The sequence below is a fragment of the Narcine bancroftii genome, chromosome 4 (genome assembly GCF_036971445.1).
Source record: "Narcine bancroftii isolate sNarBan1 chromosome 4, sNarBan1.hap1, whole genome shotgun sequence".
Classification (NCBI taxonomy): domain Eukaryota; kingdom Metazoa; phylum Chordata; class Chondrichthyes; order Torpediniformes; family Narcinidae; genus Narcine; species Narcine bancroftii.
In genome coordinates, this window is record NC_091472.1 from 230,340,295 (window position 1) to 230,353,318 (window position 13,024).

Below are 13,024 nucleotides of genomic sequence, written 5' to 3' on the forward strand. Positions count from 1 at the left end.
TGGCCCTTATCACCTGGCACAGCTTGTGTTGAGAGGGTGCAGCTGACTTTGTTCTCACCAATTGGCTCGGAGAGATATGCTCCACCAGCAAGTTCTGGATGCGATACATGCAAACCTGGTGGCCCTCCTGGAGGCAAGTGTCAGCAGGTTGGCCCAGACCTTTCCCATGAGCCCTGAACCTTCTGATAGACCTGAGTAGATGTCCCATCAGAAAAGAGAATCTAACCCTCAGCAACTTAAGATGAGGGTAGTGACATCACTGAAAGAAGCTGTGCTAATTTTGAGTCTGTAAATTTTACGAGGGAAATGTTTCATGTGTCATTCTTTTATCCCGAACAATGGTTAAAGATGTATTATTTTCTGGCACATTTTCTAACCCATTTGAATGGACCTGAGGGTGCAACAATGTTAAAAACCTTCAGTTTTTTATTCAGCCGGCTTGTAAGCTTTGCTTTGAACAAATAATCTTCTGAATGGACTGTGAGAAACACAGCTGGGTTCTGTATAAGCTTGTTGGGCCATGACAGGGAGATCGTCATTCAAGTGTGAAAAGTGAGATTCTGAGTTATGGGAGTAGAATGGAAGAAGGACAATGTCTGACCCCAATCAAACTACATGCCGAAACAAAACCCCGCCACGCTATCCCCATCTCCTGCCAGTGGCTTTTGTAATGAAAGATAAAAGATTTAAGGGGAGACTCAACATGCACCAGAGTGCACTCAGTATGGAAGAAGATTCATGTACAGATAAGATCACAAGGGAGACATCTGCATTTTAATGACCAGTGAGTGCAGAGGTTGTCATTGAGTCTGCAGTTGAATTTATTTATCCTTCATGTGGGCATTAATGCTGGAAAAACAAACAGCTCTGGGCTAAAATGGATGTTTTTTTCCAACATCTCTGAAAGCTTGTGGATTCAGAAAAAACCTCTACTTCTTTTTCAAAATAAACCAACTACGACCGATGACAATTGTGTGGAACTACACATACTGTTAATTCACCTTGGGCCAATAAAATCTGTAAATGCAAGGGAATTCACTGTATGACCTGTGTCTTGTAGACAGAGAAAGAAATGAATTTGTAGGAAAGGTGAATTAAATCAAAGAAACCTATTTGGCTTAAAACCCAGTGAAATATCATCAAGAAATTAAAAAATAAATAAAATATTATTTATTTCTTGAAAACACAGGTAGAATTGGTTTGATCACATGCATGTAAGAGTTCTCATTAAAAACACTCTATGTCAAGATAAGCAAACACACATGCAAACAATTAAACTGCATGCAAAAGCAAACACAACCCAAGATGTGCATGCACACAGAACATTGCTTGGTGATATCTGGTAAGCAGATTTTGATGATTTCCATTATTTAAAAGGGCGGTGTCTTCATCAAATGCTTGCTCAAGAAACTTAGTTACACATTTAGGGGAATAAAATAAGTCCCAGTGACTCAAGGTATATTTTCAAGTCAGATATGATGACAATCTTTCCTTCCCAAACATTAGATATTTTTCTTGAAAAGAAAAGTTGTTTATAATTGTGCAAAGGATGAATGAGGGATTGTGGGGAGTTCTTTGTGAGGAATGATGGGTCAGAGACAGGTTAATCGTGTAATTTTATAAATGGTGTCTGATTTCACGGAGGTCTTCGTTTATTATTTAATCATGCAAGTTTTATTCATTATATGACTGGTTAGTCCATTTAAAGTGCTAGATTTCTTAGTGATATTGAGTACAAGATGAAACTTGCTCATGGGCTTTCCTTCTGGTGTTGCTGGTTTAAAAGTCTATCAATTAATTTTCCTTCAAAATATTTTCACTCTCACTCAGATATAATCACAATGTGAGCACTCATCTGCCGCATGCATTCAGTCAGATTTACCAGCAACTAGCTCTCTATTCTTCCATATAAACTCTGTGAGAGCCTAGACCCTGGATCTGTGGTATCTTTGTGTCGGTGTGCTGTTTGGGTGTATACATGAGTTTGTATGTGCAGAAGCACGTGTATTTGTGCATGTGTGTATGTGCACATGTATTTGTGCATGCGTGTATGTGCATAGGGGCTTGTGTGTGCACGTGTATTTGTGCATGCGTGTATGTGCATATGGGCTTGTGTGTGCATCTGTATTTGTGCATGTGTGTATGTGCATATGGGCTTGTGTGTGCACGTGTATTTGAGCATGCGTATATATGCATATGGGCTTGTGTGTGCACGTTTATTTGTGCATGTGTGTATGTGCATATGGGCTTGTGTATGCACGAGTATTTGTGCATGCGTGTATGTGCATATGGGCTTGTGTGTGCACGTGTATTTGTGCATGCGTGTATGTGCATATGGACTTGTGTGTGCACGTGTATTTGTGCATGCGTGTATGTGCATATGGGCTTGTGTGTGCACGTGTATTTGTGCATGCGTGTATGTGCATATGGGCTTGTGTGTGCACGTGTATTTGTGCATGCGTGTATGTGCATATGGGCTTGTGTGTGCACGTGTATTTGTGCATGCGTGTATGTGCATATGGGCTTGTGTGTGCACGTGTATTTGTGCATGCGTGTATGTGCATATGGGCTTGTGTGTGCATGTGTGTGTTTGTATGCATAATACAAAATTACTGATGAAACTCAGCATGTCGCGCGCATCCAGAAGAGGAAGCAAAATGTAGCCAACATTTCAGTCCTGACCCCTTCGTCATGAGAGAAGAAAAAAACAGACAGGCCCTTGAATAAAATGGTAGGAGGGGAGAAGAGAGGGTGGAAGAAGGGGCAGGGGAGGAGCACAGGCCAGCAGGAAAGAGGTCATGTGGTTCTGGGTAGGAGAGCAGAAGAGAAGCTGAGGTGAAGGGGGAGGGGATACCTATATGAATGGAGAAGGGGCGAGGGAGCTGGAGAAAAGGAGACAGAGGGATGGGGAAGAGAGATGGGGGCAGGGCCTAACAGAAACGGGAAAAGTCAGGGTTAATGCCATCTGGTGAGATGGAATATCCAGATAGAATATCAGATGCTGTTCCTCCAGTTTGTGGATAGTGGACTGCAGAAATGAGTCTGGGTGATTATGATTGCAATTTGAGAGCAGCAGGGATAGCAGAGGAGTAGTAGTGAGAGAGACTGTATGCATGCTCAAGTGTGTATTTATGTGTGTGCCTGTTTGTATGTGTGCATGTATCTGTGTATGCATGTGTGTCTGCGTGCATGTCTCTGTGTGTGCATGATGTGTCTGCCTGTGACTGTGTCTCTATGTGTATGTCTGTATGTGGATGTGTATGTGTGTGCTTGTATGTAAGTATGCACATAGATTTTGTTTTGATTAAGTTGTAGCACAAACTATAATGCACAATTTATCTAATACCGATACTGTTTAACTAAATGGAATATGATTTACACTGTTTGCATAGATTTTGTTCTCAGGAGATCCCATCCCATCAAAGTGCATTACATGCCTTCTCTGCCTCAGCCCCACGTGATTTGTGATCTGATTGTTCATTTACCTCCCAGCTGCATTTGGGCAAAATCGTTCACCTGCGCATCAGAGACCTCCTGTCCACATCTTAATAATTCCATCAAAAGGACAGTTAGAGAAGATCCACAAGAATGATTCCTGGAAGGAAGGGATTAGCATATGAGGAACATTTGACGGCTCCCATTTTGAATGTTGAGAGACTGGGACAGAGTAGATGCAGCAACCCTGTTTCCCTGGTGGGGGATTCTAGGACGAGAGGGCACAGCTGCAGGATTGACAGGTGCCCATTTAAAACAGAGATGCAGAGGAATTTCCTCAGCCAGGGGGTGGTGAATTTGCTACCACAGGTGAGTGTGGAGGCCAGGTCATTGGGTCCTTTTAAGGCACAGATTGATAGTTATCTAAATATTCAGGGTTTCCAAGGTTATGGCAGGGGAGTGGGGCTGATCTGGAGAATGGATCAGCTCATGATGGAATGGTGGAGTGGGCCAAATGGCCTACATCTGCACCTTTATCTCATGGTCTTAACCTTCATCTTTCCTCATTGAAAGCACCAGATGGAAATATAAAACTGTTTCAGTTGATGTGAATGCATCAGGAAAACCATAACAAATGCGACATTGCAAATAGATTCATCGAATAATAACTATTAACAAAATGAGAGCACCGTATCTATCCTCAGCGATGGCAATTATTTGGCAGATCTGATATTCTAATCGTATAATTGTGTCCTGTATGTGCACAGTTAAGCTAAATATGTCGGTGTATAGGACACACACAAATACATGTAATTCGGTTCCTTACAATATCACGTTGGAGAAATAATACTATACTTGTCGAAGTGGTTTGACTGATTTGTATTAAGGTAGAAAATGTGAGGCCAATTATATAAGAAATTATGGGACAGGGTAAGAATCTAGAGCGAGAGAATGAAATTGGGGCAGGCCAGTGAGTTTAAAAATAACCAGAGCTGACCTCTGCCAAGGAGAGAAAGCAACACATGATCCTCCAACACACGGCTGTCCTTTATTATGCCACCATCAGAATTCATCCTAATCTTCAATGACATGCAGATAAATACAGTACCTCAAATGTCTTAACGATGAGGGCCAGCCTCACCGAGTTCAGCTTATATGATTCCGCTAACACGAGACGGGTGGAAGCAGTCACTGGATCAGGGCTCGGGTAACACGGCTTCTTCTGCTCCATTCAATTAACATCCCTTTTTTCTCTCTCTGTCTTCGATCCCTGACTCTCTCTCCACCGCATCTCTCCCAAAGTCTCCAGGCTCAATGATTCCCCCCAAAGCAGGAGCGAGGGCGGCGAATCCAACCACCCCCTCCCCGGGTGGGGGGCGGACATTGGGTGGGTTGAGAGGTCCAATCTCCTGGTTTCAACCCCCCCAACCCTCCTGGTCCCACAGAACGGGGAAGCCTCGGGTCACCTCCCGTCCGCGCAGGGGGTGCCTCCCACGAGCTGGGAGGGAACTGAGTGGCCAACCCCTCTCCCTCCCTCCATCCTGCCGACAATTCACCGCTTCTTCTTCTGCCTCAGCGCTTTCCTCTTCTTCACGATCATCTCGCACAGCTTGTCCATCCCTTCGTGCAACCCTTCCCCGATGATGGCGCAGGCCGGCTGAACATACCAGCTAGTGGACGGGCTGAGTTCGTGTAGCGCCAGTTGCCGCTCCAGCTCGGCCACCGGCAGCGACTTGGGGAGGTCCTGCTTGTTGGCGATGACCAGCAGCGGGGTGCCCTGGTTCTCCGAGATCCTGGTGATCTTGTGCAGCTCGCTCCTGGCTTCCTCCAGCCTCTCCGCGTCCACCGAGTCCACCACGTAGATGATGCCGTCGGTGCAGCGGCTGTAGGACTTCCAGAGGGGTCGCAGCTTCTCCTGGCCGCCCACGTCCCAGAAGTGGCAGCTGATGCCTTTGGCCGTGCCGTTCCCCAGCCGGACCTTCTCGGTGTTGAAGCCGATGGTGGGCACGGTGTTGACGAACTCGTTGAATTTCAGCCTGTACAGGACGGTGGTCTTGCCGGCCGAGTCCAGCCCCAGCATCACAATGTGCAGGGACTGGAAAGCCGACACGTTGGAGAAACTGTTCCCCATTTCGTCGGGCGCTGCAGCGGAGTCTCGGGGAGAAATGCCCGAGAGAGAGTGAGGGGGGGAGAGAGCTGGCCGGTCCGCCGCAGCTCTCAGCCTGACATCCTGTGGAACCCGGCCGCCGGACCTTCTCACCCCGGGGACCGGTCCTTCTCGCTCCGGCCGCTGGACCTTCTCACCCCGGGGACCGATTCTTCTCGCTCCGGCCGCCGGACCTTCTCACTCCGGGGACCGGTCCTTCTCGCTACGGCCGCCGGACCTTCTCACCCCGGGGACCGGTCCTTCTCGCTCCGGCCGCTGAACCTTCTCACCCCGGGGACCGGTCCTTCTCGCTCCGGCCACCAGACCTTCTCACCCCGGGGACCGGTCCTTCTCGCTCCGGCCACCAGACCTTCTCACCCCGGGGTCTGGTTCTTCTCGCTCCGTCCACCGGCTCTTCTCGCACCGGACCACCCCTGGGGCAAGGAGGCGGCGAGCGGGTGCTCTCCTTCTCTTTGCGTCCACACCGACGTTTCCAACGGGAAGCTGTGACTTACAGTAGACCCCGGCTCTCCTCCTCACAGGCAGACAGTAAATGACACACAGCGACAAGCTTTGCAAAGTCCGCCCACACAAGGGGGCTGGCTCCAAACAAACACCACCCCGCGATTTCAACCCAGGACCTCGTGGCTGCTCTCCCAGGACGCCCCCCACCCCCCCCCCCCCCCCCACCCCCACTCCTCCCCACTCCTCCACTCTCTGCCCCAATACGTGCTCCAACCACAGTCCCGGACGGTCCACACAAAAACGCACAGGTTTCCTCGATGTGGAAAAGCACAGAATGGCTGGAGAAACTGAGCAGGCTCGCCTCCTCGTTGTGGAAGACTTATTTGGGAAACGTCTTCCGGATTTGTTGCGTCCCTTGCATTGCGTTAATGTAAAGCTCCCTGCATCCCTACGCCAACGCCTCCGGGATCCCGATGCTGTCTCACGGTTCCAAGGGAGTGCGCAGATCTCCAGGAATGCTGCTACTCTCCCACTCTCTCCCCCACCTCCCCGTATCACCAGCAGGGCTTTGTTGGTCCCAACGCGCCAGCGATTGAGCAGATGATCAGCTGCCTTGCTCTGGCTTGTCAGAATTTAATGTCCTGAGCATGCATTCGTGCGTTACAGGTGCAAAATTTGCTGTAGATTATATTTCTATAAATTCACTATTTAAAAAAAACATTAGGGTAAAAGTGTCTGTGGTTCATTGTCCATTCAGAAATCTGATGGTGGAGGATGATTGGATGTCTATGGTAAAGATGAGGCAGTTGAGTTCACTGATGGAGTTAAAGTGATGGAGGGCATGTGAAGTATCCCAGAGTTTTATGGAGCTGTGGGTATAATTATGTTGGTGAGAGGATTTCATTTAAACAGACCAGAGAGCAACGGGACTATAGCAGGTGGGAAAGGACTGGACCAGGGGGAGAAAATAGAGTCAAGGTATCGGATACTAGTTTGGTGGGGCAGGAGCACACAGAAACCATGGGTCTGTTCAAGCAACATTCCTGGTAAATTTTGTTAATAGAGGAAAGGAGACCTCAGTGACCTTCTCAGCCACTTTGATGATCCAATGCTTTGCAGCTACCGGACCACCCGATGATGCAGCCAGGCAGGACATTCACAATTGTGGTCCTGTCAAATGTTGTCAAGATGGGGTCAGGTAGCCTTGCACTCAACAATCACCTCATGAAGTGTAGGTGCTGCCATGCCTTCCTGGCTAAGGTGAAGGTGTGTGTCCAGAATAGGTCATCCTATATATGCACACCAAAGAAATGTGATGGCAGTATTTCGTATGACTCATTCAGTCAAAGTGGCCGGTTATGCTTTAACGCCATCAACATACCAGAATCACACCTCCACATAGTGGGATCACACCCCACACACAGGGATCACACCACCACACACAGAGATGACACTTCACACACCAGGATCACATCCCCACACACTGGGATCACACCGAGATTACTTCCCCACATACTGAGATCACACCCCCACAAAGTGGGATCACACCCCCACACACGGGGATCACATCACCACACACCAGGATCACAGTCCACACACCAGGATCACACCCACACACACTGGGATCACATCCCTACATACCGGGATCACTCCTCCATGTACCAGGAACACATCAGGATCACACCGGGATCATACCCCCATACTTGGGGATCACACCCACTATAGTTGCTGCTGTGGGAACCAGCATTACCTAATTCCAAGCAAAGATGTAGAGGTCAGTGACAATGCCGATGGTATCTGTGAGATTCAGAGGAACAGACTGGTACAGCAAAAATGTAGCTCTTCAGCTCTCTGATTTCTTGCTGTCCACAAAAACATCCACCCACACTGTTGTATATTGTTCCTAAGTTATTCTTCTCACATTCCCATCGTCCCTGCAGATTTTGCATTTCACCTAGATCACTGGGGGCATTTTACAGTGGCCAATCAAACATCAATCTCTGTGAATTGATACAGAAAACTTGACCAGCTTTTTCCAAAATCTCCTGTATATTTCCAGCCCATTAACACATGTGACCATCAAATGTCTACCACAGAGAGCAGGGACCAACTGTTGACCAAAAGACATAGAAGATGAATTAGATAATTTGGCCTTTGTTTCTTCAGGAGAATGACCACACTGTTTGAACACAGCAAGACTGTGCTGCTTGGAGTAACTGAGACCACCCACAGGGAAACATCCAATACCTGGTTCCCAGTGTGTGTGGGAAACCTGCAGTCTGGAAAGGTCACTCATGATCAAAAAATGCCCTCCCCGATTATAGAGCTAATTCCTGGTTAACGACTTTCTGTTCCCACTCCTGGTGAACGACCTTCCGTTCCCTCTCCTGGTTAATACCTCTCTGATCCCACTCCTGGTAAATGACCTTCCGTTCCCTCTTGTGGTTAATGGCTCTCTGGTCCCACTCCTGGTTAATGACTCTCTGATCCCACTCCTGGTAAATGACTCTCCGTTCCCACTCCTGGTGACGTAGAACTTTCTCCCCACACCTAGTGAAGTGGAACCTCAGTAGCCTCATTGAATACCATGCTCTCCAGCATGAACTTCCAAGGTCAGTGGTGAAGATTTACAGTATTCAGTTATGCCATAGTCCACTTGATCTCTGGTAAGTTGAAGTGAAATCCTCTCACCAACATAATTACATCCACTTCTTTCACTGGGATTGGCTAATGGTTTTCATACTGCTGAGTTTTCCTATGCAATCAGCTCCCCCACTGCCCAATGAAACTAACCAAAATATAACTGGAAAAGTCATTTCATGTTTACAGGACACCTAGACCACAAGATATCTGAAGGCTCTTTTCATTCAGTGAAATATACACAGAAAATGCAATAGACAATTTTTACAAGTTCTCATCAAAGTGTTTTTGAAGATGATATTAAGGTTGGAGGTGTTGTGGGCAGTGCAGAAGCTTGTTGTGGGTTACAACAGGATATAGACAGGTTGCAGAGTTGGACGGAGAAGTCACAGATGGAATTCAATCTGGATAAGTGTGAGATGATGATTTTGGAAGGTTAAACTTGAAGGCAGAGTACAGGGTTAATGATTGGATATTTAACTGTGTGGAACAACAGAGGGACCTTGGAATCCAAATCCAGGGATCCTTTAATATAATTAAGAAGACTTATGGTATGCTGGCCTTTATTAGTCATGGGATTGAGTTCAGGAATCGAGAAGTAATGTTGCAGCTCCATAAAACTCTGGTTCAACCACATTTGGAATAATGTGTTCAATCCTGGTTGCCTCATTACAGGAAGGATGTGGAAGCTTTGGAGAGGGGGCAAAGGCATGTTGCCTGGATTGGAGAATGTGTCCTATGAGGCAAAGTTAAAAGAGCTGCTTTTTACTCTTTGGAGTGAAGAAGGATGCAAGATGACTTAATAGAGAACTACAAGATCATGAGTGGCATTTGTAGGGTAAAAAGCCAGCACCTTTTTCCCAGGGCAATAGAAGCAAACACCAAAGAACACAGAATGCTGCAGCAGCCAAACAGGCCCCTTTGGCCCTTCTAGTCTCTGCTGAACCATTTTTTTGCCTTTTTCCACTGACCTGCACTCAGTCTGTAGCCCTCCATGCCTGTTCCATCCGTGTACCAGTCAAAATTCTCCTTCAGTATTAAAAATGGTCCGCACATTCACCTGCTCAACTGATAGCTCGTTCCACACTCTCTGTTTGAAGATGTTCCCTCTCACATTCCCTCTAAACTTTTCCCCTTTCACTCTTAACCCATGTCCTCTGGTTTGTATCTCACCTACCCTCAGTTGTGAAAGCCCATCTACATTTATTCTGTTTATCCCCCTCATAATTTTAAATACCTCTATCAAATCTCCCCTCATTCTTCTACACTCCAGGGAATAAAGTCCTAACCTGTTTAACCTTTCCTTGTAACTCAGTTCCTCAAGTCCCAGTAACATTCTAGTAAATCTTCATTCTTTCTGTCTTATTGATATATTTCCTGTAGTTACTCCACAATACTGTCTTATTGATATATTTCCTGTAGTTACTCCACAATACTCCAAATTTGGCCTCACCCATGTCTTATACAACTTTACCACAACATCCCAACTCCTGTACTCAATACTTTGATTTATGAAGGCCAATATGCCGAAAGCTCTCTTTACAACGCTATCCACCTGTGATCTCACTTTCAGGGAATAATCTATCTGTATTCCTAGGTCCCTCTGTTCTAACACACTCCTCAATGCCCTACCATTTACCATGTACGCCCTTTCCTGGTTTTTCCTTCCCAAGTGCAATACCTCACACTTGTCTGCATTAAATTCCATCTGCCATTTTCCAGTGCATTTTTCCAGCTGGTCCAGATCCTTCCGCAATCTTTGAAAACCTTCTTCATTGTCCACAACCCCTTCAATCTTCGTGTCATCTGCAAACTTGCTGATCTAATTTACCACATTATCACTGAGGTAGATGACAAACAACAATAGTCCCAGCACCGATCCCTGAGGCACAGCACTAGCCACAGGCCTCCAGTCTGAGAAGCAATCATCCACCACTACTCTCTGGCTTCTCCTGTCCAGCCATTGACAAATCCAGTTCATTTCTTCACCATGAATGTCTGGCGTCTGAACCTTCTTGTCTAATCTCCTATGTGGGACCTTGACAAATGCTTTACTAAAATCCATGTAGACAACATCCATAGTCTGTCCTTCATCAACCTTCCTGGTAACCTCCTTGAAAAAACTCAGTGTGGTTAAACACGAACTATGCACACAAAGCCAAGTTGACTATCTCTGATCAGTTTCTGGCTATTCAAATAATTGTATACCCAATCTCTTAGACTACTTTCCAATAATTTACCTACTACTGACATCAATATTTCTGCCAGAGCCCCTGCAATTTCTACACTAGCCTCCCTCAAGGTCCCGAGGGAATATCTTGTCAGGTCCTGGGGATTTATCCACCCTTATTTACTTTTAGACAGCAAGCACCTCCACTCTTTAATCTGTATAAGTTCCATGTCTTCACTGCTGGTTTTCCTTACTTACCACAACTCTGTGCCAGTTTCCTGAGTGAATCCTGATGGAAAAAAAAATCATTTAAGATCTCCCCTATCTCTTTTGGGTCCATACAAAGCCAACCGCTCTGATCTTCGAGGGGATAAATTTTGTCCCTTAATATCCTTTTGCTCTTAATATACCTGTAGAAACCCTTGGTTGTTCAGCATTCTCACTGCCCATGGGAAGAAACTGTTCTTCAGCCTTGTTGTGTTGGCTCTGATACTCCGATATCTCTTTTTTGACGGGAGGAGCTGAAAAATGCTGTGTGCAGGGATTCTCAATAATTTTGCATGCCCTCTTCAGACAATGATCCCAGTAAATCACATAGATGGGGAGGAGGGAGGCTCCAGTGATTCTCACTGCCTCTCTACCACTCTTATGGTACTGTGGATTGACCGCCAATCTATTTCTTTGCAGCAACTGTACCACACTGTCATCCAGCTGGCCAGGACACTCTCTATTGAGCTCCTGTAGAAGGTTGACATAATGGTGGCTGGTAGCCCTCCCAACTTTAGTCTTTTCAGGAGTGCAGTTACTGTTGCAACTTCCTGCAAAGTGAGGAAATGTTGTGTGTCCATGATAGATCACTAATTAAATGAACTCCAAGGAAGTTTGTGCTCTCCACTCTCTCTACTATAGAGTTGATGTATAGTGGAGGGTGGTTATTCCTGGCCCTCCTGAAGTCCACGATCATCTCCTTCATCTTGTCCATGCTGAGGCTCAGGTTGTTCCTCTTGTACTACTTCATGAGATTTTCCATCACTTCTCTGGAGCGCAACTCACCGTTGTAGCTGATGAGGCCAACTACCTCAGCAAATGTTCAGCACAACATCGTGGACAGAAGGGCCTGTGCTGTGCTGTAATGTTTTGTGTTATGACCAGACTGAATTCCTCTGTTGACTGAGCAATACCTGTTTATCAGGCCAGAAGTGAATATTCTTCTTCTCAGAAACTGCAGGATAGGATTGTTGGTCCTGCTCAGGTCAGTTTAAAACTTTAATCTAAAGACTGATAAGAAAATCAGATTTGATTATTTTAAGTCTTTGAAAAGGAAATTAAACCCACCACCTCGTGCCACAAAGGCTGCCAATTCATGGGAGCACCAAGCAAGAGAATATAAAATTCGCACACATAGCTGCTAGTGATACTCACTCAGCAGGTCACGCAGCGTCGATGGGAAGTAAGTGGCAGTCGATGTCTTGGGCCTGAGTCCGTTGTTGGGAATGTGGAAAAAACAGGTAGACTCTTGAATGAAAAGGTTGGTGGGGGTGGGGAGATGGCAAGGGTACAGCAAGGACCTCCCCATGGCCAGCCATTTTAATTTCTCACCCCATTGCCACACTACTCTGCCTGTCCATGGCCTCATGTGTTACAGAGGCCACTCGCAAATTGAAGGAGCAACACATTATATGCCGTCTGAACAGTCTCTGTCCAGATGGCATCAATATAAACTTCAGGGTTCAGGAAGAAAAGGACAGAATAAAATGGGGGGGGGGGGGGGCGGACGGGTGGAGGAGAGGTGGGTGGATGCAGGTGGAGAGTAGAAGAGAAAGAAGCTGAGGTGATACGGGAGAAGGCAGATGACCAAGGAGGGTGGTTCCCTGATAGGAGAGGGCGGGGAAAGGGAGAGGGAGACCAGTGGAGGGAGTTAATTAAAACTGGAGCAGTCGAAGCAAATGCCATCTGGTTGGGGACTGCCAAGTCGGAATATAAGGCGTTGCTCATTCAACTTGCGGGTAGTCTCTCTTTTGCGCTGCGTGAGGCCATGGACAGATATGTCACCGTGGCAAAGGTGTGTGGGCTCTTTTATCATTGGATCGGCTCCTGCAGGCCCTACACATTTTCACTTGCTCGTTTCCCCTAGTGCGTTTCTGAGGCCGTGCATTATTTAAGGTGTT

At 46.6% G+C, this 13,024-nt stretch overlaps 1 protein-coding gene across 1 annotated transcript; it reads right to left on the minus strand.

Annotated features, from left to right (window-relative positions):
- Window positions 1-1,147: 1,147 nt before the first annotated feature.
- Window positions 1,148-6,238, minus strand: arl4cb (ADP-ribosylation factor-like 4Cb). Its single transcript, XM_069934274.1, has one exon. It carries the CDS (start codon window positions 5,564-5,566, stop codon window positions 4,988-4,990), a length of 579 nt encoding a protein of 192 aa, XP_069790375.1. The 5' UTR covers window positions 5,567-6,238; the 3' UTR covers window positions 1,148-4,987.
- Window positions 6,239-13,024: the final 6,786 nt, after the last annotated feature.